Raw genomic sequence first — 24287 nt, forward strand, 5'->3', positions numbered from 1 at the left:
TTAAATAATCAGGTACTGGTTGCTTGATTTGTCAATAGCTCAGGAGTGGCAGAATGAATACATTAACAGCTGCTTATCTAAATTTGCAAAGCCTTACTTTACACTCTAATTTTTATTGTTTGTGGTTTGTTTATCTTTAATGGTCTGATATAAATGACGTTTTCTGACTCCTCACTATCAAAACGCTGAAATCAATGTTATTTAACTTGGAGATTTCATGAGATGATGTCTGACTGACTGGAATGCAATGCCCCCACCTCTGTGAGGTTTATTTGAGTACTAATCTGTGCGAAAGCTATTATTGTTTGAGAACACAAACAGAAAAAAGCCAAGCATTGAATTTATCATGACAACCAGTCTTTTATTTATTTCCAGTTTGTTCTTATTGAGCTCTTATCAGCCTTTCACCTGGATACTGAATCCATGAAGTCAAGTTGATGGCAGACCACTCTGTGAAACTTGTCTAACATACCCTCTTTTCTAATTGACATTTTTTATTATTTTTTATGAAGAATATAACTTTATATTGTACCCCTCTGTGCCAGAACATAAATACAAGGGCGGAGAGGATCAGCAGATGTATTTTCTCTCAGTACGTTATGGAACACAAAGACCATACTGATCTGGAACAGACTTAGTTCAGCTTTGCAAGGTCAGAAGGTCTGCACTGAAGCAAACAGTGCTTGATTGAATTCACACTTTTAGCTGTGTGGGTGTGCGAAGACCTCTGCCAAGCTTTACTATGAGTTCTCAGCAAAGATTTGGAATTTGGGTATGAGCAGGCTTTAAACTGAGCTCCAAACGGCAGGAGGAACCTTAAACCCCATGCAGAGAGCATAAACGAGATGAGTCCCACAAATTAGCTTTCTGAGCAAGATGACATATCATTCATTCATGGACTGAATTGCCACCCTGTGCAGAGAGAAGATAACACACTTCTTACCATCCCCGAGTGCTGGGTTCTAATGCTTTTGGAGGGCTTTACTTCTTCCATGACCTCATGGACGTGGACTACACTGGGCAGCTGTTTGATGGCTTTGGAATTGTATCTTAAAGCTCAGGGCTTCAACTGAAAAAATGAGAAAATTAGAATAAGGTAGGGGGTAAAAATCTGAGTCAGGATAACCTACAGAGAATGACAGTTTGCTCCAATTTTTTTCTTTTTCCCCTGTATTGTTTTACTTTTATAAGAAAATTGCAGCCGTTTCAGAATATTACAATGACTTGTCCCTTTCTGTTTAACACTCACTGAAGAATAATGAACCTGTGTGAAAATGAAACTCACTGCTTCTCAGATGCCTCCCAAAATTATTATTGTGCACAAGCATAATATAACATGGAGCAATGGAAAGATGGTTAAAGCCTGCTCATTTGTCTTGTTTCTGTTCCGTTATTAAACTTTGGAGAATCTCCCTTTTTGAAGTTGTTGGAACATTTGAAAGAAAAGACAGCAATTTGTGTGAGTGTGTGTGTGTACTTGCACATGTGCTTTATTTGAATTCTCTAGTCAAATGTTCTCCCTGAAATGTAAGCCAATGTACCTGAGAGGTTCAATTAAAATTAAGAATACTCTCCATGGCTTAGCCAATTAGACAAAGGACATGATAATTGATCAGAAGTCATGGTGACTGAAAAACATGAAAGTGTACCTTATACAGTGGAACGCTCTCCCTGCTTCGGTGTTCATAGTCTGTGGGCAGTCGGGAGATGGGTAGACTTTATTATTTGTGAATAGTGTTATTACTTGAAGCCTGTGAGAGTAACTGGCTAGTTTGCAATGTTCATACATTTGGTCTTTTGATGGACGAATCTCTAATTGAAGGGCAAATAGACTTCAAATGCAGTTCACATTGGAGACCCAGCTGGAGTTTTAAGTTTGAAGGCAAACCTGTCTCTAGAGAACACAATTAAAGGTTTATTGTTTATTAATGAATTACTGTAGTCATTATCCATCTAGAATCACATATGGACATCAAACTTCTGATTATTGCCCTTAGAAACTCCTCACCAGGGAACCGATTAGACTGACAGAGCAATCCTTACACCTGAAGACAAACGCCTAACAAAAAGACTTGTTCTCTCAGCCAAATAAAAATGTGAAAAGATAAATTATAAAGGGATAAAAGTCAGTAACAACAGAGAAGTGTTGTGCTTCAGAAACTTTGCCAAAATTAACAACTTCTTCCCTAACATATTGCTACAATAAGGGTCAAACTTTTTAGCCCTGCCCCCACCACACTTTTTGGGTTTCCTTACAACTTAATATGTTGGTTTAAGTATTTATTATCATATTTATTATATTTATTAATTTAGGGTAATGATTTTAGGCAATTATAACCACATCTTGATGATTAAGGAAAGCTTTGTAAGGCAAGTAGATGTTTTCTATTTTCACAATCAAGTTTAACCCTGATAATCCAAAGAATGGCCCAAGAAAGTGCCCCAGTTCTATTCATACTATTGGGATGCACTAATTAAATCAAAATATGATGTTTTGTACTGTCATGCATAGCAATGACATTAACAATCAATAGGGTGTAGAATGATTTAAAATGTCCGCAAAACTGTGTGGATTAATTGGGTTAAGGAAAGTAGTATTGGCACTGTTCCTGTCTATTTAATACATGTATAAACTTGATAAGGACTGTAAAAATATTTGTTTTTACAAACGTTCTACAACTTCAGCAATAGGTGAACACAATCAATGATCCAGTACATAGAGCAGTATGGCAATCCACTTCTATGAAAATCTTGATCCCTAGAAAAAGTCAAGTTAAGTGTAATGCACTTTCAAAATTAGGATATAATTACATCCAGATTTGTTGACCATTGTTCATTTCAATCTGAATTCAGCAGTTTTGTATGTAAGGGGCCAGGTAGCCGATTGCCACAGGGAATGGTTTACATCAGTTAATGTAACTAAGCTGAATTGTTTCTGTTTGATGTATAGGAGCAGTAGACTAGCCAGTCCTTGCTGTGAATTCTGTTTGTTCTTCATTTTGTAGAGAGATTGGTACGTGACAGAATTTGGCTCCCTGTGCCAAAGTCTTTTTGGCAGACATGTCATTTTTATAGTTTGACATGTTTATTTAAGGCTTTATGGAGTATTCATTTGTCATATTGTGAAGCAAACAAATCAGTTTTCTTAATATTAATTCAGTTTTTAAATGTTGAAATGAAAAAAAAGCTTTTAAAAATATACATCTCGTCATATGACCTGACACATGGTTAGGCGATGATGTAAACAATTGCAAACATAATTAGGGAGGAACTTTGGTAATAAACTGTGGCTCCAGTGATTGCAAGACATTGTTCTTCAAAGAGTGCAAGCTTATTTTTCATGGGGTTATTGCATCAAGACAGTGAGTTATTGTAGTTAGTGCTGCAAAAAAAAAGAAAAAAACACCATTGCATTACTATTACAACTTGCCATTCTTTTAAGCTACCATATATGCAATAAAGCTAGAATGAGTGGTAAAACACTTTAGTGCACTATAATAGGGTTGATAAGATTTTTTTTTTTTTTTTTTTTTTTTTAAGAGCTGATGCTGGAAGCCCTAGGTTTTAAAAGTGTGATTTGTTACTAGCTGAAGACACAGCAGAGTGACAGTTTTACATTAAAGTGGGTCATTATATTTTCTTGCTGCCACTGAAGTGTGACATTTTTACAAAGTGACAAGTTTACAGTTTGATAAATCAAATTTATGCTGAATAATATGTGCCGTGCTGTCATCGACGCTGCAACGCAATGCATTGTTTAAATTATATTCTAAGGCACAACATTCAAATTTGATCCTATTAGCATTTAATTTCTTTCGAATCCACCACCACATCCAGCACAGCGGCACCATTACAACTTCCCAGCAGTGAGAGCAATCTGTACCAGCTGAGGTGTATAAATTCATCACAAAATAATCCTTCTTTGACAATTAACACCCTCACATCTAATAGTGGGATATTGGAATTAAATCCTTTTGACCCTTTTTAGGTGAGTCAGAATCCTGCAGGACTTTCCAGCATAGCTGTCCCCCCTCCTCATTTTAAATGTTCTGATATTGCATCTCCTACCTTAGTTATGCTACCACCCTAGAAACACTTATATTAACACAGATTGCTTGTAGACTTAATTTAACACCCAGTTGTCCATCAAACCTTCTCCTTCATCTGTGATGGCCATAATTGTAAAATACTATGAATGGGTCTAAACTTGTGCTAATTCTAATTTGTTCTTTCTTTCTTACGATGTCCTCAGTAGTTGTTCCAAATGGACCCATTTTTGAGTTTAATGAGATTCTGCCCAGGGTGATTTCTGATTATATTTTAATGGGACATTTTACTGAAGATGCTACACTGTAGCATTGTGCCTCTTATCTAGATTCTTTCATATAATAAGTTCACATTGGAAGTTAGTTAATTGTAAGTAGTATGGGTTCATATGCATTGTTTACTGGTTGAGCCCTCTGGCTTCTGATGATAGTGGTGTCTGTGCAAATGCAATCTGGTTGATGTGCCTTTATGCTGCAATGGAACAGTTAGACCCATTTAATGCCGTGTTGTGAGTTATGGCATCGAGGATCAAATAGTGCTGGTGCTGAGAAACCTATGAAACGATACAACATCCCCAGTGCAGGAGAAATATACAGGAGAATACAGTGCTCTTCTGACAAATTGACTTCCTCTATGAGAAATCACATAGCGGCATATCAGTTAAGTTTACTGAGACAGCAGGGTACTCGGCTTGTGGTTTTCACATGAAAGGTCTCAGATGGGAAAGTAGCCATTTTGTTTACAAGACCTCGGTCATATAATAAGATCAAGAAAAGAAACCGGAGAAGGTTGGAAGGAGCAAATTGCTTCGAAAAGGTCGCCCAGGAGAAGATGCAGTTTTCAGCTTGTTGCAAGGCTGAACTCAACCAATCTAGATATTACTGTACTGAAAAACAAGAGGTCAGCCCTTGTGAATACATATAACATCCATTCATTTACAGAAGTATAGTACTATAATGCTAACCTTCAAATTATCAGTAGTATTTTTCTTTCACTTGAAACCTTGTGGTTAGCTGGGCGACACGTCCTTGACGGATGGGACCAATTGAAGAGCCATAACTATAGTTTTAATAGATCATTTGTGCCCTAATTATCTGTCAGCTTCCCCGTTTTAATAATCATAGTCTTGACTCCAAAGGTTGCAAATTGAAAGTCGTGTTTAATGCATGCGCTTAATCATCTGCGTCTCTGAACATACAGCCTGATAACTAGATGCACTCTAGTGATAACGCTTTTATCCCGCTTTCATGGTGTGCATCTGAGGTGAACAGTGATTTTCTAGGTATCTAACTGTTGTTAGTGTATAATGTACCGGTTATTAATAAAGCTCTCTGTAGCAAAATTATATATATAATATGTATATAAATATATAATGTGTGTGTGTTTTCATGTGTATGTATATGTATGTGTGTGTGTGTATATATATATATATATATATATATATAATATAATTTAATTTGTGTATGTATGGTGCCTTGAAAGTATTCAGACCCCTGACCAATTCTCCCATATTACTGAATTACAAATGGTACATTTGAAATTTTGTTCTGTTTTGATATTTTATTTTCAAACACTTAAACTCAAAATTAATTATTGTAAGGTGACATTGATTTTATGTTGGAAAATATTTGTAAGAAAAATCAAAAACTGAAATATGGTGCTTGCATAAGTAAACAACCCCAGTGAAATTGCCCGAACGAGGACAGAGTTACCTCACCATTGGCTTTCACCTATAAACCATTAAAGTTGCTGTCACGTTTTCATGCAAAAAAAAACACCGTTGAAGGATCATTGGTCAGGCTGTGAATCTGAAGCAAAATGAAGAACAAAAAGCATTATACAGAAGTTAAAGATAAGGTAATACAAATGCATAGATTAGGAAAAGGGTACAAAATAATATCCAAGTGCTTGGATATCCCAGTGAGCACCTTTTGATCAATAATCACTACCCAGGCACTTGATTGAAGCACCTTTTGCAGCAGTTACAGCAGTGAGTCTGTTGAGATAGATCTATATCAATTTAGCACATCTAGATTTGGCTATGTTTGAACATTCTTCTTTACAAAGCTGTTCAAGTTCTCTCAAGTTCCTTGTGGATTAATAATGTACAGCAATCTTCAGGTTATGTCAAAAATGTTCTATTGGATTTTGGTCTGGGCTCTGACTGGGCCACTCAGGGACCTTTACCTTTTTGTTCCTTAGCCACACCAGTGTAGATTTGGCTGTGTGCTTTGGGTCATTGTCATGCTGAAATGTGAACTCCCATCCCAGTTTCAGCTTTCATACAGAGGGCAGCAGTTTTTCCCCAAGGAATTGTATATACTTTATGGCATTCATTTTCCCTTCTATCCTGACAAGTGCCCCAGCCCCTGATGCTGAGAAACATCCCCATAACATGCTTTTGTACTTTGCCCTGAAAGTTCAATTTTAGTTTCATCAGACCACAATCATTTTTGCCACATGGTTATAGAATATCCTGAATGTTTATTTTATTTATTACATACAATATTCAAGGTGGGCTTTCTTGAGTACCATACAGGCCACATGTGTGGAGTGCTTTGAAAATTATTGTCACATACACAATTTGAATAGTCTGGCCCATACAAACCTGTAGCTCTTGCAAAGTTGCCATTGGCCTCTCTGATAGTCTCCTCCTTGCTCTGTCATCAAGTTTGGAGGGATGACCTGGTCTTAGTGGTGCCACACACCTTCCACTTTTTAACAATGATTTTGACCGTTCTCCAAGGGATATTCATAGTCTTGTATGTTATTTTATACCCATCCCCTGATCTGTGCCTTTCAATAAGTTTGTCCCTATAGTTCTTTTGAAAGCTCCTTAGTGCTCTTGTTTGAGTCTTTGCTTTGAAATGCACACCCCAGCAGAGCCAACATACAGGAACTGAATAATTTATCCTGAAATCATTTGATTTGCTACAATTTAACACAGTTGGAGGCCACTTAACTTGGTGTGAGATTTTGAATGTGATTGGTTACACCTGAGTTAATTTAAGGTTTGCTATTACAAGGGGGCTAGACACCTCTCCAACCAATCTATTTCAGTTTTTTATTTTTAATAAATTTTCCACAAATTTCTAGAATATTTTTTTCATTTGTAAGATGTGAGGTAGCATGTGTACATGGCAAACAAACAAACAATTGTATTTAATTCCAGGCTACAGGACAACAAAGGTGAACATTTTGAAAGGCAGTGTAAGCACTTTTATAGGCACATATATGTATGTATGTATTTATGTCTTCAATCCCCCACTCCCCCATCTCACAAATTTACTAAACGGCCCTTGCTTACCTGGCTTTAGGAATTGGGAATGAATGGCCTGGTTGAGGGACAGTCCAGAAACTCTAATAAAACATTGTTTAAATACTGTAAAAAAGTGACATGACTGTGGCCCTGTCATTACTCTGAGTCCTCTGTCCTCCTGCACCACTGAGCTCTCCCTGCAGCTTTAATTACTAGATTTCTGACAGTCATGCTTCTCAATTAATTCTGTGCACGGTTCCTTCTCTGAAGTGATCTTGTGTATGTACAATATGGCATAACTTATGTTGCCTCTTATTCTTATGCTTAGTGTTATTTTTTAATGATTTAATTTCTTCATTCCTCAGACCCCCGCTGAACAGGTTAAAGCAAGACTACAGCTGGTGCTCCAAGCTGCAGGTATGTTAAGGTTTAAAAATACTCATATTTATTTTAAGCTAAAAAATACACACACACACCCACACACACACACAGTGCTACTGTTTTTGCTGTATCAGGTGGTGGAGTCCTCATTGTAATGTATAATTAATAAATGCCTTTTCTGTTTTATGTCTTTTATTAAAAAATAAATAAATAAAAAAGTTATATTGTCCTTTAAAGAGTACTTAAGCCATGGTAAAACCATAATGTATTGTCAATCTCCGATGAAAAAATCACAATAAATAAAAATGCAATCATTAATGTAACATTAAGTTATATGGTTTATCAATCATTATTTTGAGTAATTTAACTGTATTGTGCATTCATTTGAAGTTAAGTGATTAAATTAGGGCTACATTTTGGTCTTAGCTAGGGTGAGGGTTAGAGTCTTCATCAAACTGAAGCTTATGTGAAGGTTAGCTGAATCGTGTGTAGATTTGTAACTTGGGGGTTTCAGTCTTGTGTGCTGATATCTGATCAAATAAAGAATTGCATTGGTAACCATTGATTTCTACATATAGTATCTTAATTAAGCAAACATAATTACTTTCCAACTCTCCCTAAAATTTGTGGTCTGTGGATCTTTTACTAATTAAGGGGAATCATGTCTTCGTAAAGGCCTGTTGTGAAGACTGATGCAGCTGGGCTTTCATGGCTTACTTCATGCTAATTTGAGGCCCCACCATGAGTCCTGTGAGGCAGTCATAAAATCATTACTCTGAGTACTGGTCTCTGTTTCCAAAACTAACCCCAGTAAGTGTTGCACTTAAGGATAATTATTAATTATTGAAATCTTGCCAAGTAATATTGTACTCGGTGGTAATGCATGTGTGCTCATACTTTGGTTAACATTCACAATATTTTCAAAATGACAAAACAAAAACAGTCTCATATTTCATGGTTTAAATTGTATATATTACTGGCTACGTCTTTGAAGTGTATAATTATAAAACAGATGTGACAGCCTGAAGCTCCAAAAAACACAATTTGTTTATACCACTCACAGCTGTCACCCTTCATTTTTTAATTTTACAGTTTGAAAACATATTAAAGGTACCAGGAGTTATACATCATCTCAGCTCAGAACCTATAGATTTTGAAAGACATTTTAAACACATGGCACCTTCATTAAAAACGCTATTGAAATATGAAGCCTGCCTCTGCACAGCATTTGTTATCCTGTGTCTTTCGGGGAAGTTGGATCGGCTACAGTTTTCCATATTTTGCTAATTTCCCAGTGATTTCACCAGCATTGTTTTGAAACGCCGAGTTGAGTAATCTGTTTATATAACACGTCTTCTACTTCTTGATCAGCCGTGGCGTTAAATGAACAGTGTTATTCTACAGAGGCTAATTACATATGAAGGGCATAGTGTATGTAATGTATATTTTAATGTATTTATAATTAAAGCTGCCTCCCATACAAAACACAGGTCACTGCTGCAGATTAAATGCTGTTCAATGCTTTCTGTGTACCCTACGTATTTGTATATTTCAGTCTGCTGCAGAGTGCTTGTTAACTGCACCTTTGCACTGTTTATTATCAGATAAAAACATGGTTTGGTTGTTGACAGTATAGTCAAATGCCCTGAAATGTGTTGTAGCCCTGGCTGTAATGCACACTTTATGCACTTATTTGTCATCATCTTTTAATTTCATGCAGACATGGCTGAAATATTGGTACCCTTCCACTTTTTTTTTTTAATAGAACAGAAACTTTGCTTTTGATTTATGACCTAATATATTACTTTAAATAGTAAAACAAATGAAAATGGCACAGACAAACATATTGGGACCCTTAACCTAATATGTAGTTGCACAGCCTTTAGAGATAATAACTGCAATCAAGCGCTGTCTGTAGCTCTGAATGAGATTTCTACACTTCTCGACTGGTAGTTTGGCCCACTCTTTTTGAGCAAACCGCTCCAGTTCTCTCAGGTTTGATGGGTGCCTATTCCCAACTGCGAGTTACAGCTCTTTCCCCAGATGTTCAGTGTGATTTAGATCATGACTCATAGAAGACCTATGGACCATGGAGGACCTATGACCTGCTACTGAGACGCAGCTTTCTGACACTGGGCTGTACGTTTCGCTCCAAAATGCCTTGATAGTCTTTTGATTTCATCGTGCCCTATACAGATTCAAGGCACCCAGTACCAGAGGCAGCAATGCAACCCCAAAATATCACTGAACCTCCTCCAGGTTTCACGTTAGGGATGGTGTTCTTTTCTTTGAAAGCTTAATTTTTTTCCCTGTAAACAGTTGTGATTTAGCAAAATGCTCGACTTTTGTTTCATCTGTCCAAAGGACATTCTCGCAGAAGGACTGTGGCTTGTCCACATTTTGGCAAACTCCAGTCAGGCTTTTTTGTGTTTCTCTCTTAGAGAGAGGTCTTCTACCATGGAGCCCATTTTCATTCAGCCAGTGACGGATGGTGCGACTTACCTTCTTTCTAATCTCCTCAGACAACTCTCTGGTTTTCATTCTCTTTTCCATGTTCAGTGTGATACACACAGTGACACAAAACAGCAGAGGGAGTACTTCTCTCGGTTTAAACTGGCTGAATGAGTGATAATGTGATTGAAGACACCTGTGATACTAATTAAAAGAGAAAGGTCTGCTTGAGGTATCACTACAATACAATTATTTCATATCACTTCTAAAGAGTATCAATAATATTTTCCATGCCATTTTAAAATGTCTTTATAGAAAAAGCAATAATTGTTATTTTCACAGTTTTTTTTGCTTTGTTCCACTGCAAACCAAAGACATGCATGTATGGATGACAAAATATCTTTCAATTTCAACACTTTTCAGGGCGAATGGTGCATTATTTTAATAAATTGCAAGGGTACCAATACTTTCATCCATGTCTGTAGATGCTTAACCCATTCTTTGCACAGTGTCATCCATTATGAATGCATACAAAAAAACATAACAAAAAACATGAAAATCAACTATTTATCAAATTATTACATAATGATACAAGTGCTATTGATGATGATGATAATAATTACAATATGATAATCAAGAGCAGCATACACAGAATCATTTTGTCTCGACAGCATTGAAGTGCCCCCATTTAAATATTTGCCGGTAAGCTACACCGATTTATTTATCAGCAGAAAAAGTCAGCAGTGGAAGGCCTCTCTGGGTCCAACACTTACACTAGAAGGTGGTCCTGCAGGGATCTTTGGTGACGCATCTTTAACTAGGTCCTGTTGTTTCAGCAGCAGCTCTCCACTGAGCATGTTTGAGGTTAACACATTCATCACATGCTGTCAAGACATTATTGCTACAATATCTTCCAAGTGTAATATCATCAGCTCACCCTCATGTAAAAATGACGCTGCCACACTGTGATAATTTAAATCTATACTGACGTATAGGTACATGGTGACCTTATGCTTTGCTAAAAATAAGTAAACCAATTGCAAATACAGAATAAGATATTTATATAAATTTTTAATGTTATCGTTTTCAGATTTTTATTTTTCTCCCCCTGTTGTTGTTTTTGTAGTTATGATGGAATTGGGTTTCAGGAAGGAAAGAAGCTGGTTATGACAGCTTTGCAGGGATGCAGAGATTTACAAATGTTTCTGTCTTCTGAAGTGAATTGTGACAGATACCTCTTAGTCATGACCTCCAAATTATTTTCAGACATGGGCTCCAGGCATGGTACAAGCCATACCTGTTGTAGTTCAAGTGCAATGAAAAAAGGTATTGTCACTGTGCCCGTGGGCCGATTTGCTTGCTGTTCCGTTGCAGTAATAAAGTACTCGCTGCTTCTTGAATTACAATTACAGGAGCAGGAGTAGTTTTGAAGGGAAGCAGCCCAATGCCACAGTTCTTATTAAAGCACAGGAGTAGATGCTGGTATTTGAGATGTAATCTGTGCCTCTGCTCTCTGTAGTTTATTGTGACTCTTCAGTCTTTTGAGCCATTACCTCTTGCTTTCATTATTATTTGCCTTCCAGTTCTAATTGTCAATAATCCTTTTTTTCTAATTTGGAATTCATTCCTACAAATAAACAGCTCCAGTGCTCCCTAAATGCAGACCAAGATTAAATCTGCAGCAAATTGGCATCTGCATGTATGTGCACAATGCATCCATGAATCATTTGCAAAAATTAAGTATGCGGCTGTTATTCGGTTAACTCTTTGACAAACCACTTGTGCCCTGAAGCTTGCATCTTTATTCTTAGCTTGAAGTTATATCATTTCCTAATATAAATTAATATTGCAACTCTGTGACTCTTTTCTTTTTTGTCCCCGTCTTGGAGAGCAGATGTTAAACAAGAGGTTGTTGAATGTTAATGTTGCAACAGTGGTATGCTTAAGCCCGTCTTATGTACTCTTGTGTGCGGCTTGCCAGTCTCGGCTTCTATATTGCAGTCTCCTGAGATGCTTAAAGCTGGACCCCCCCCTCCCTTTTCTTTTTTGTGACTATATGGACTCTCTCAAGTCAGTATAAAGCAGATCATCCCTCAGCTAAAGCTCTTCAGCTTTTGTTATTGGGCTCTGTAGACCTGTAATTAGGCCTCCTGGCAGGCCTTGCAGGCCAGTTAATGGTCATATGGGGTTTGTGGGAGGCAGACTGGCTTTATATAAAAGCATTGTAGCGATATGTTTATGGGTCACTTCCTACCCGGCCTGTGCTTTGTCCCTCTGGCCCTCAGGCTGACAGAGTATAGGTTCCCTTGACCGTGGATAGCTCAGTTTGCCTCTCGCAATCCATTCACATAATCCCCAGTGTAAACACAAGATTTAGCTCAGCTTCTGTCACTTGCTCCCTAAACCACTTGTGTCCGCATTTTATTTCCTTGCACTGCCTCTTTTTTTCTTTTCAAGTTTACAACCTAACTTACTGTTTATTTAGTTTGTTTTAGTGATGCATCTGGTTTTAGAGTATCTATTCTTGATCTTCCTTGAAATTACTTAATGCAGTTTCAGTAATAATGATGGGGATACAAATAATTATTTTTACTACTACTACTAAATTACATATAGATATTTGTAATGTTTAAGGCATTCCAAGCTGGCATTCAGGAAGTGCTAGGTATTTAAATGGTAATTGAACCAAGTTTTTAAATTATTCTCCATTTTGTTGATTAATTCTTAAAAAAAAAAAGAAAAGAAAACTATAGAAGGCCTGATGGCTAATGAGAATATTTTGGGTGACATATGTCCTATTTATTCATGTTCTGTTTGTGATAATTCTCATCTGAAATAAGAAAACAGCATTTGTGTTTTGACTAATGCTTACACAGTAAATAGAAGCATTAAGTGGTCTGAACTCAGCAGGATCCTGAACTTCGAAATGGCCCATAACAGATGTGGCTGAAGAGACCACATACATAGACTGTATCATTTTACTCTGGTGGAACTAATGGGATAATTCAGTACTTCTAGAGGCCCACTCTCATTGTTAGAGCTGTTAAGTTAAGTAAGATGCTCTCTTCTTTTCTTCAAATCTGGATGTACCAAGATAGAGGGAATAGCAGGTGGCTGAAAATGGCCAGTATCCTTTCTTTTTTTTTTTTTTTTTTTTTTTTTTTTCCTTTAGGGGGTGTTGGGGCTGATTGCTTTGTATCTTTTGAAAAAAAAAAAAAAAAACTCTTCTATTGCATATTGACTGTTGACTGCATGCTGTTTATTGTAAGCCACCTCCGATGGTTCTTGTTTCAAAATCTTGGGCTTGAAAATATGACAAAATTAAGTAGGTGAGTAAAAAATAAACAAGTAAGTAAATAAATCCTGTTTTGCTTTGCAGTAATTAATTTGTTGACTATAACTACAACAATAAATAAGAAACAACCTCACACAAAAGAGAAACGTCAGCCCAATGCCAGCTTCCCGTACAATCTTTGCCGGTGTAGCTCAAACACACACTCTCATCTCTGCTGAAACGGTCTTGATTCTGAAACAGATGTGCTGTAGCATCTGGTTATTTTAAAGTGTCACATTTATTAAGATGCAAGAAGATACATATTTGTCACCCTATTGACAGTGTAAATAGCATTTTATTCTGGCATTTTTTTTTTTTTTTTTTTTGTTACTGGTTTGCCAAGTTCTGATATATCTGATTTATTTATTTTTTATATTCTTTAATTAAGAACCTTATGTGTAATTGAAAACCATGTATATATGTGACATATATGGTAATATAGATATAGACGACAAGTCAAATCAGAGGATTTTCGTGGTTTTATTAGTGTGTTTTTTTCTAAAAGCTCTTCTTCTCTAGGTACCTAATTGTTCGTGACAGCCTATAATTTACAGAAGTATTGATGTCCAAGATGTATGTCCGATTACCTCACAGTTTCAGTCAGAGGTTGTAATTATGTCTTTTGGAAGGCTTAATAGTTTCACAGTGGAAAGCAAACAAACTGATGTACAATCAACAAAATGCGGCTACAGCATTGCGTTTTATCAAAGAACAAGGAACAGCTTTGCTGATACTTCATTCTCATCCTTCATGCAGACATTCCTCATTGTTAGTTACTGCTTTACAAATGATTTAACTTAGGGCTTTTCATGACTTGGTAATTCATCCAGTATTCTTAGAAAATGTCTTTAAAATACCAGCAGTTTGATTATGAAACTTTATTTTAACATTTTGACAGTTGGGAGAGAAAATTGAAATGCAGATTGTATCTTTGTATATGTAACTGCATTTGTGTTACAACAACTGGTCTCATTTAATTGGGTTATATGGGGATTTTAATTTAATTTCTTTTTAGTAAAATGGAAATTGATTGTGAAAGTATTCCCTGAAGAAAAACAAAACCAACACACCAAAAAAATGAAAAAACGTCCAGCCCTCCTTGTTTTTTTTTTTTCCTAATGTAAAGTTTTTAAATTATAAAATTTGTCTTAAAGTTTTGAGGCTCTTGTATGCAAAATGAGGAATGGGAATTGAAGAAAAAATGATTATAAGAGGTTGTTAAGCACTTAGATGTGTTTGTGTTTGTGTGTGTGTGTGGTGGAGGTGGGGGTGGGGGGATCGAAAAACTGGCTTTTATTCTGTTGGCATTTTTCAAATAGCAGCTGGTGACTGCTTGAAACAGTGCACTATAAGTATGTTCAGATTGAAAATGAATATATATTTTTTTCTAACAAGAAATGGCCTTGTCGTATCAGTATTTTATGCCACATGGTGGTAAAGCTCTTTCTCCTTGCTTTGCAATCTCAGTATTTAAAATTTCCATAACAGAAAAAAATATTTTTTAATTTGCTGTTTTCCATAATTTTGCAACATATGGCATAAATGATTTTGATGCAAATGTATGCGCTAATTATTTGCAGATGAATCTTACAGACCAGCCATTGAAGTTAAATAAAAGCAAATTTGCAATCACCTTAAATTTAGCTAACCATTTACTGTTAAGTAAACTTTGCTAAGTAATTTAATTACCTAGCTCTGTCTGCTGTAGATCCAGGGCTTTCAAATGGATTTGTATATACTGTGAACTGCATGTGGAACATATTTCCTGATTGCAAAGGAAATTATTCTGAGAGGAAGTTTTTATTCTCCACAGTAAATTGGTGATCTTCACACCTTGGTTTCTTAGGCTGTTTGGGGGAAACCAAAAAAGTCAACTCTGAGGTTACCCTGTCAAAATGTTTTACTTTCTCTTAAAAGGACATTGGGTCATTCTAATCGTTTTACTCCAGAAACCGTGGTGCAAAAATCATATTTTTTAAAAAGCAGCAGCACGATAAGAGTGCCTTTATTGGCAGACACATGTATTGAGAAGGTTCAGTACTTAAGATTAATTCAGGCTGGACTTTCTCATTGACTTACACATTCAGCAATGACTTGTGTTTGCAAAGCTACAGTCATATGTGCTTTGATATTCGATAGTGACAAATCTGATAAGGTTTCTCTGTGCTCTTTGGGGCCTTATTCAGGTATGTCCTAAAATGTCATTCGCTCAGAACATTGTATATTCTTATTCTGTGTGATGGTTTAATTGTGTAATAGTGTGGATCTACAAAGTTTCAGGCTATGGTTCTTCCATTTCAAAAACAGAAAAAAGAAAGAAAAAACGTAATGCCATTCTTATTTGTTTTCAAGACTACTGGATTTAGGGGATAAACTTTTCTGATGTTTAGTTTGCATATTTCATGTATTTCTAGACCAAGCTATTAGTCGGTCGCCTCATAAAGGAAGGAGAATATGACATAAAAGTGCAAAGTGCATTTCAAATGTAATTTCACATTCACATTTTGTGTGTACAGTCTGCAGTTCAAAGCATAGCATTTTAGTTTGTAACTACATTAATGATATTCAAATGTTAAAACGTATCTCCCACTTCAGCACCTATTCTGATTTATTTACTAGTTTAAATTGGTGTAATAAAAACCTCTTTGTTTTAGTTAGTGTTGGAACATTTATCATCACTTTATTTAATATGAGGAAATAATTGTGCCATCCCCATTCCTAATGGCTATATTTGCTCATGTTTTCTTTGTTGATAGAAATGAATGAAATTAGAATAAACAACCTCCAAGTCATTTGTAATCAAGGACTGATTAATGGAGTTTGCTTTCATAGCCATTATTCATTCAAGAACACCTGATATCTTTCCCATAAACAAATTGTGTTTGTCTAAATTAAGAAATTAAATGAAGCATTTGATGAGTTTATGATTGACCCTGCTAACTCGGGGCCCATTAGTCAATGTCGTTATCATACAAAACTATTTGACTAATGTACTGTCAAAAGAAGCATGTGGATTTATTATAGTTTCTGATTAATGTGTACCCTGCGCCAAACTAGATTTTAATAATTTTTTGATTCTCATCCCGGCAGTCAAAGAGGATGTTCATCTTTGATGAAATGTTTTATGCCCTTGCAGATTGAAAGGTGATTATGAGCTGTTGACTTGCATGAATCTCTGTAGCAGTTGAAAAGTATTTTATGTGGATATTTAATGATTTTTTTTCTGAGCAGCAGCAAATTAGGTTGCATAAATGTCTCTCTGCACTTCTTCGGGCTGAATTCTAAGAGGCAGTAGACAACCTAATGATGGCAGGATCGGAGACGTACACCAAAGTTATAATGACAGCATAGGTGTCTGGAAAATTGCTGTGTGATAGGGATCATTTTTCCAACCAGCGTGAATGTCTTATTAACATTCACTTTTTTAACTCAGACTTGTTGTTTTTATCCATTTCTATCAAGCCCCGTCTTATCTGCAAGGCACCACTGTACTACTATGCTTACAGTTGTACTTTCCGTATTTTCTCAGAATCTCAGGTCTGGATTACCACTAAGCTTACACAAAGAGACGAGTCTGTTGATTCCCCCCCCCCCAACCCCCCCTATTTAATGTTCCCTTCTGCACACTGTATCTATTTTACTTGACATTGAATTCTAGATCTCTCAAGTGTCTGTGTTATTAAGCTCAGCTGGATGTTAACTGGTGAGGTAAATGGGGTTATGGTATCGTAGCTCTTGAATGTTGATAGGTCATACATCAACGTGCTGTTTAGGGACAGCGGTAAGTAAGGAATTATACAGTGTCAATCAGCTGTGACCAGCATTGAATACATTTGTCATTTATACTTGCTGGTCTTGACAAAAATGTAGTCTATATCAACAATTTTTCACTTCACCTTGTAATTCAATGGTGCCGCTAAAAATGATTGTTCTGTGTCAATTTTTTTCTGTCTGTGATATCTTCTTTAGAGTTGATTGCAGTGTAACTTTACATGTTACGGCTCTTCTTTCTGAACTCATTATTGTCCTTAATTTGCAGGGAACACAAGTGAAATCTGAGGCATATTCTTTGGACTTTGAAATACTAATGCTATGAGTTCAATTCAAATTAATTTTAACACAATTTATTGCTCTATAAAATATAAGGACAGAGCAAAATTTTGACTTTTGATTTATTTGGTCCGTTTTCCCAAAGAAATAGAGATTATACTGCTGCACTTCAATTTGTGCAAACTAGAGACAAATGTTGGTAATTTGTTTAAGTATAGGATACAGGAATAAACTTTGTGTGGTAATAAATATTTAGACACCTGTCTGCATTAATAGCAGATTCCAAACCCTGAATACACATGGCATAGATTTTGTTTGTAACAAGACTAATGTTCAATTTCCTGCAGATTTTTTTGTCATTGGCCGTTTGAAGATTATCCTTATTTGCTGCTCTGGCTGTGATCCATTTCAATTAAAGACACACATATACAGTTTGTACATATATATATATATATATATATATGTATGGGGGAAAAAATTGACTGCTTCACATATACCAATTTTATTCTATAGTGTATCTAACCATAGTGAATGAAAAATCACAAATAATACCCAGATGAGTGGTGTTAATGACAGAAATATTGGGTGTTTTTTCTGGCGGGGTGGGGGGGTGGTTCTGCTTCAGAAAGACCTGATTGATTGGCTATGAAGTTTCAGGCCAAGAACCTCAGACACATCATGGTGTCCAAGGAGAAGCAGGGAGTGGCAAAGAGAAATAAACATTTAATTAGATGTTAAATTTCCTTAAGTTGCATATTTCAGCATAATTAGTTACTTCAGTAATCAAGCCTAAAAATGAGCAACCCAGCCTTTCGAATAAATAAATACATCACATTATTGGACTTTCATCCCTAAAATTTGTGTTATTTTAATATGCATTTTTTAGAAAGTTTTTCCCCCCCAATATATTTATTTACATTCTTAAGGTAGTATTTTTCTTAAGGAATGGGAATTTTTTTTTCCTTTACATCTGGGAGACACATGCAGGAGTGGTGATTTCTTTAACCAGAACTCATCACAGATGCTTCTGCACTTTCTGAACCCATTCCAGAACCCCACGGTCGCTCCCGGCGAATGTATTTCCCACCTCTGTGGCTGGAGTGTAGTCAGAACTGACCCCAGCTGATTACCAGAATCTACCACAGGGTCAGTGCATTGGTAAGATTAACCTGTGGAGGGCTGTCAGCTTTCCCATGCCATTTACCTGGAGTCTCCCACTTCCCACAGTGCTCCGCAAGATCAATCACTCTCGTCATGAGTCCCATCCTTATACATTTTATTGTTATTTTTTCAGGCCATTCATTACCTTCATATCTGTAGAGCAGTCAAACTGGTCATGTCAAGTGAGAGCAGTAGCCGGTGCTGAAGTTTGTGAACACTACATTTCCACTTGTTCATAGATCGACTGATGGAGGGGAAGTGGGGGTGTGTGAGGAAATCATTGTCTTTAAGCTGTCTTCCTATCATGAATTCACAAGACATGATAGTTTGTGATGTTATTGTGTTCATCAATTACTCTTTGATTAACACAGGACAGCTGTGTTAATAACCCTTTAGTGTTGAAAAACACCATGAAAGAAATAATGGGCTATGCTACATTTTATTTTATTTTTATTTAGCATTGAAAGCTTCATGAATCAGAATTACTTTTTTCCACAAAATTACGTAATTTAAAAGCTTCTTAGTACTGGGACCTCTGACTGAATTTAGAACTAGTCTATGGATGCACCATTAACTTGAGTTCAAAATGGCAAATCATAATAAATTAGATCTCCTTCTACATATTTAATCCATAAAATGCATGTAAATTTTATGGTCAGCATTTTCTCAGTTGTGTATTGGGGTGGATGTGCACTTTATTATGCTGTCTTGGTAGGTGTTAACATCAACATGTTAATCAGCAAATTGTAGAATAAAATAGGGATTTCTTCTATTAGAATGTGGTACCCTGTGTGATTAACGATTGCATTTTGTAATTTAAGCAGACTGTGTGCAATATGAGAGGGCCAGTGACAAATGTGTGCTTAGTTTAAACTTTGGAGTATCCTAACCTGATTATTACAGTGCGTTCAAGGGACCTTTTTTGTATTTTGTCATTTAAAATGTCTATCTCAATTGCTGTTTTAACATTATATACCTCTTACTACTCACATTATAGTATTTGGTGAGATGAGAGAAACAAATCTGAATATGGGTGGGGGCTGTGAGCCTGAAAAGGATTTCTTCAACAAGAGTCACAGCAATGTGAATGAGTGCTTTGGACCTTTTTCAGAAGCAATTTAACCAATTGGGAAATAGATTAACCTCTGTCTCTTTATATAGAAAGCCTGGTGTGCTCTTTGATTTTCAGCCAAGTGAAAAGAAAGATCCAAGAAAAACAACAAAACAATGCAAATATTAATTTTTGCAGTTAATCTTTGTGTTGAAGATTGAAATGATAAACTCAACACCAGTCATGAAGGTTGCCTGTCGAATGTATGTCCGTCACTCATGTTATAGCCTACCTGACGTGAATGGATCTTCCCAAATCTTGGTTAGAGTTATGTCAGTGGAATTTGTGTATGTGTCATAGTCATGCACTTCCTTCAAGTCTTAAATAAACTATACGATTTTAAGCTGGCTGCCATTGTGCCATTGGACTCTTTCCAAGGTTTGAGTGTAAATTCATCCATTTGTGAAGAATGAACAAAATGTCTTTCATTAGATTTTCATTTCATTGTTTCCCAATGAAATTTTGAAGCAAGATACATGATATAGATATAATCTATTAAAACCATTTTGATAATCATTTTGGTCAGAGCTTGGGTAAAATATTATATTTTCAACATCTTTGTCAAAGAAGCAAATATTTTTCTGAGGTCAGGGAAAGTGCACCCTGAGTTAACCAATTAACCATGAGAATAACCTTTATCCATGTTTGTGATTGACTTGCCTTTTTTTTTGTTGGTGTTGGTCTATGCCCTAGAGCAGATTTATTGACATCTTGTGTCAAGTCAGTTTGGGAGAGGGAGATGAAACGAGCCCCCGTGGCAGATATATTTCCTCGATATTTTGTTGCTCGGATTTGATTACTAAAAAGTTTGACGCAATAAAGCTCAAAGCACTATTTTATCAGTGGCTTTATGCGGACATATTACATTTTAAATGAAGCTCTCAATTACTAAGCCCTTCTAAATCCTGTCAAAGAGTCTCATGATGTTAATGGGATCTTTATAACCTTTTTAACTTGTTCGTTCTCTAACACAGCCAGACAATAACAACAAAGGGGTTTGCCCATGGCAACTAAAGCTCATTTTGAGCCAATAATAAGTGTTTACTATTTAGATTGGCATGCAATACAATTTGTGGAAATGTGATTTTGTAGAAAAAAAAATTACAAAGTGATTGGATTATTTTCTTTAATGGACTAGAACAGCATGTAATGACTGCTGGTGAGAGTTACATGCCTAATACCTCGCTAGTGTGCTTATTGAAATACAGACTGGCTTTCCTGATGTATAATAGGGGATAGATGGGATGAGCACCGACAGATAAATATATAATCCCAATACATTAAATCCGGTGGATTACAGTTTGGGGATTTATGGGAGGATTTTTTTTTTTCTTTAAACATTTTTCTCAGCCAAGTTGCTGGTTGAAATCTTTGATAACAGTGTATTAGAGGTAGTTTAGCTAGAGAAAACGGATAGCTGGATAGAAAGGCCCTGCTCTACACAGCAGTTCAAATACAAAAAATATATATAATCTGCCCTGCTTTTTTTTTTTTTTTTATATAGAAAGCAGCTGTTCAAATTCTCTTAAACATTTTATCTACAAAATACAGACATCTGCAGTGTAGGCTGGCCCAGTATTTTTTGTAATCGCTTGCATTTAAGATGTGTGATAGTAGGTCCAAGAAATAATGGAAACCACATCTTAGTCCCAATGTCCCAGTTTAGTCCCGGCTGTGGAACAACTAATTTTAGTGTTGCCCCCTCTGTTTTTAATCTTTTTTGTTATACGTTTGCTTCCTTTATTTCTGTATTTGTATGACAAATGAGACTCAGGAAAACCTCTTGAAAACAAGCTATTCAAAACAATCCAATTATACATATGTTTGCTTATGAGTTCCACATAGCTGTCAGACTTTTGTAGGTAAGGTTGCTTTGGGGATGTGGATAATCTTTGGACTGGTAAATGATTCTGCAAGCGTGCCTTAGCAAAAAGTTTTCAGTGTGCGCTTGCTTTCTACTCTACTAAATAAACATGTGTAGAATTTTTTTACAGAATATGGATGGATGAATGGAGCAGAATATCAGAACAAAATGACTTTTCTGCCTGTTTTGTCCTAGAGCTAGGTGTATATCCATAGCTGTAGTAGTAATCTCAGTGACTGGTGGCTAAGATGTGGATCGACCCAGAATAAAAGAAAGCAATTTGGCAGATTATTCATGATCAGCCCTGTCTCTTCACCCACCTATTGCAGGCTCGCACATAAGTCCACCTGCCTGTTGCTCTCTTTGGATCACAGGTGCTGCAAATAAATGGCCTCAGCTTTGGGTTTTTAATGATTGAGAAATGAGTCTCTGGTTGCTAGTGGTTGTGTGGGGCCTAGTGGGCAGGCCCTTTCCCAGTGAAACAGTGCAGCAGATTGGAGTAGTCTCTGGGTACTAATCCACAGATAAATTAGCCAGCAGGCTAGCCTTTCTGTTTCTCCAGACAAGCCTTACAACAGGTTGCTGCCATTTGGACACCAGCAAAGGGTAACCTGAGGGAATAGGGAGTTGGGGAAGTGGTGAGGTGTTCAGGGGGAGGGGTGGGTGAGTCTGTACCGCTAACATTCAGGAGGTTATACATTTTAAGATGCCCTGGAAGCTTTTGAAACCTGCTTTGTGGTAACTGCACGATTGAAATATCATTGTTATGATGAAGATGGTGATGAATTAGGCTAATGCCTACTAAAGATAGTTTACAAGGATTTAAATGGTCAAAACATCATGCATATACGTGAGGAAAATCCTCCAAAACCTGGTAAGATTCAAAGTTGGAATAAACCATGCAGTACGGGAGTTTATCTTATGTAGGATATGATGCAAATGAAAATACGATAAAGTAGCTGTACCCGTACAGTATAACGAGATCACTACAGTGCAGAGCGCTACAATAGTGAGTAATCGTTGAGAAGCAAGTGTAGACTTGTTCTTCACTTTGCTGGATGACCCAAGATACTGTGTGTACTCTCTGAAAAATTATGATGAAGAGTGTCAACTCACAATACGAGCTGCTGGTGCTCAACCACATGCATAACTTCTAAAGAAAAGTCATACAATCCTTAATAATACTGAAAGAAACATTGTCGAGACGTTTGTTCTGCTGTTATTGGAGGTTTTGTATATCTGTCTTTGAAGTTACAGTAGAAGCACCTCTGGCAGCACAACATCCTCATAACTAGATTGTTCTGAAAGAACCCCATTGCGCCTCTTGCTTTTAAGTGTCTGTAGTGTATATTGAAACTACATTTTAGGTATAATTTCTCATCCATAATGTCTAGATTACCACAGCAGTTTGTTTTGTTTTTAATTACACTATCGTGAATTTGTTTGGAAGTGGAACTAACTTCAGCACTGCAAGGCTTTTGGTACTTTGAAATCAATTTTGAGGATCATACAGTTACAGACCAAATGTTTAGTAATGGCTAAGCAGATGCAACACTAAAGAAATCAGTAGGAGTACTGGCCATTTTATATATTAACAGAACCAAAGTAATTCATCCACAATCTAGTAGCTGGCATGACATTCTTGAATTTACTCTTTTTTTGGACCAGTTACTTTAAGACCTGAAATACATTGCAAGTTGCATCCATTCTGATATGAAAAGAACAAGACAATATACTAAACAAAGATAGAAAAAAAAAAAAGGAAGGTTGCGTTGTTCTTGTCAGTTGTGTCTGCGTGTTATGTCGCTTGACTCCTAGGGCTCAGAGCTGTATATAATCAAACCATTAAATAATATAATTATATTTCTAACTGCATTATCAGAACACATCACCCTGCTGGTTATTACTTGTCATCCTGTTAGAATCAGAACTAGCTCAAATCAGCACCTGTCCACCCACTGACCTGTCTGTAATTTGATCGTGGTTTTAAGGATATGTTAAATGGGAAAATTATGCATAAATATTTATACCCTGCAATGCCTAACATGCACTCATATAATTTTTTGATTCCAACATAAATGATCCTAATGGTCAACCATTAAACATCAAAGAGCCCCTTTCGCTTCTTGCAACATCATTTACATTAGAAGCAATAATAGACTGGCGAGAAGAAACGGGAGGGAAATTGAAAACTGGAATGAATTCGATGTTCAGCTATTTACTCTCCACAACAAAGACACACATACAAAGCCAGGGGAACGCATCAACCAGCACAGTCGAAATGTCTCTGACATGAAAGTTTTGGTATTGAAAGGTAATTCCAGCAACATCAAAGGGGAGAAATAGGGGGTTGGGGGGGGGGCTAGGTTGAGAGTTGAAGCCCTGGCATTGTTTTATCACACTTAATAATGGTCTGAACAGGTATGAAAGACTTCTCTTTGTGGCTTCAGTCTTTATAAGGTGCTGACATACTGTAAAGAAACTTATCCCCCCCAATACTCTTCATGTTCTTCTGGGAAAAAAAAAAAAAAAAAAAAAAAAAAATATATATATATATATATATATATATATATATATATTTGTCTTGGATATGACTCCACAATAATATATATAAAGTCTCCTTTAAAGG

At 36.4% G+C, this 24287-nt stretch overlaps 1 protein-coding gene across 3 annotated transcripts in view; it reads left to right on the forward strand.

Annotated features, from left to right (window-relative positions):
- Positions 1 to 24287, forward strand: part of rsrc1 (arginine/serine-rich coiled-coil 1) — a 111199-nt gene that overhangs the window by 46401 nt on the left and 40511 nt on the right. For all 3 annotated transcript variants that reach the window (XM_066709339.1, XM_066709338.1, XM_066709341.1), the window contains exon 6: positions 7672 to 7723. In XM_066709339.1, the coding sequence (XP_066565436.1) occupies positions 7672 to 7723 (52 nt within the window). The remainder of the gene's footprint in view (positions 1 to 7671; positions 7724 to 24287) is intronic.

This window comes from Amia ocellicauda, chromosome 7 (assembly GCF_036373705.1).
Source record: "Amia ocellicauda isolate fAmiCal2 chromosome 7, fAmiCal2.hap1, whole genome shotgun sequence".
In the NCBI taxonomy this organism is placed as follows: Eukaryota; Metazoa; Chordata; class Actinopteri; order Amiiformes; family Amiidae; genus Amia; species Amia ocellicauda.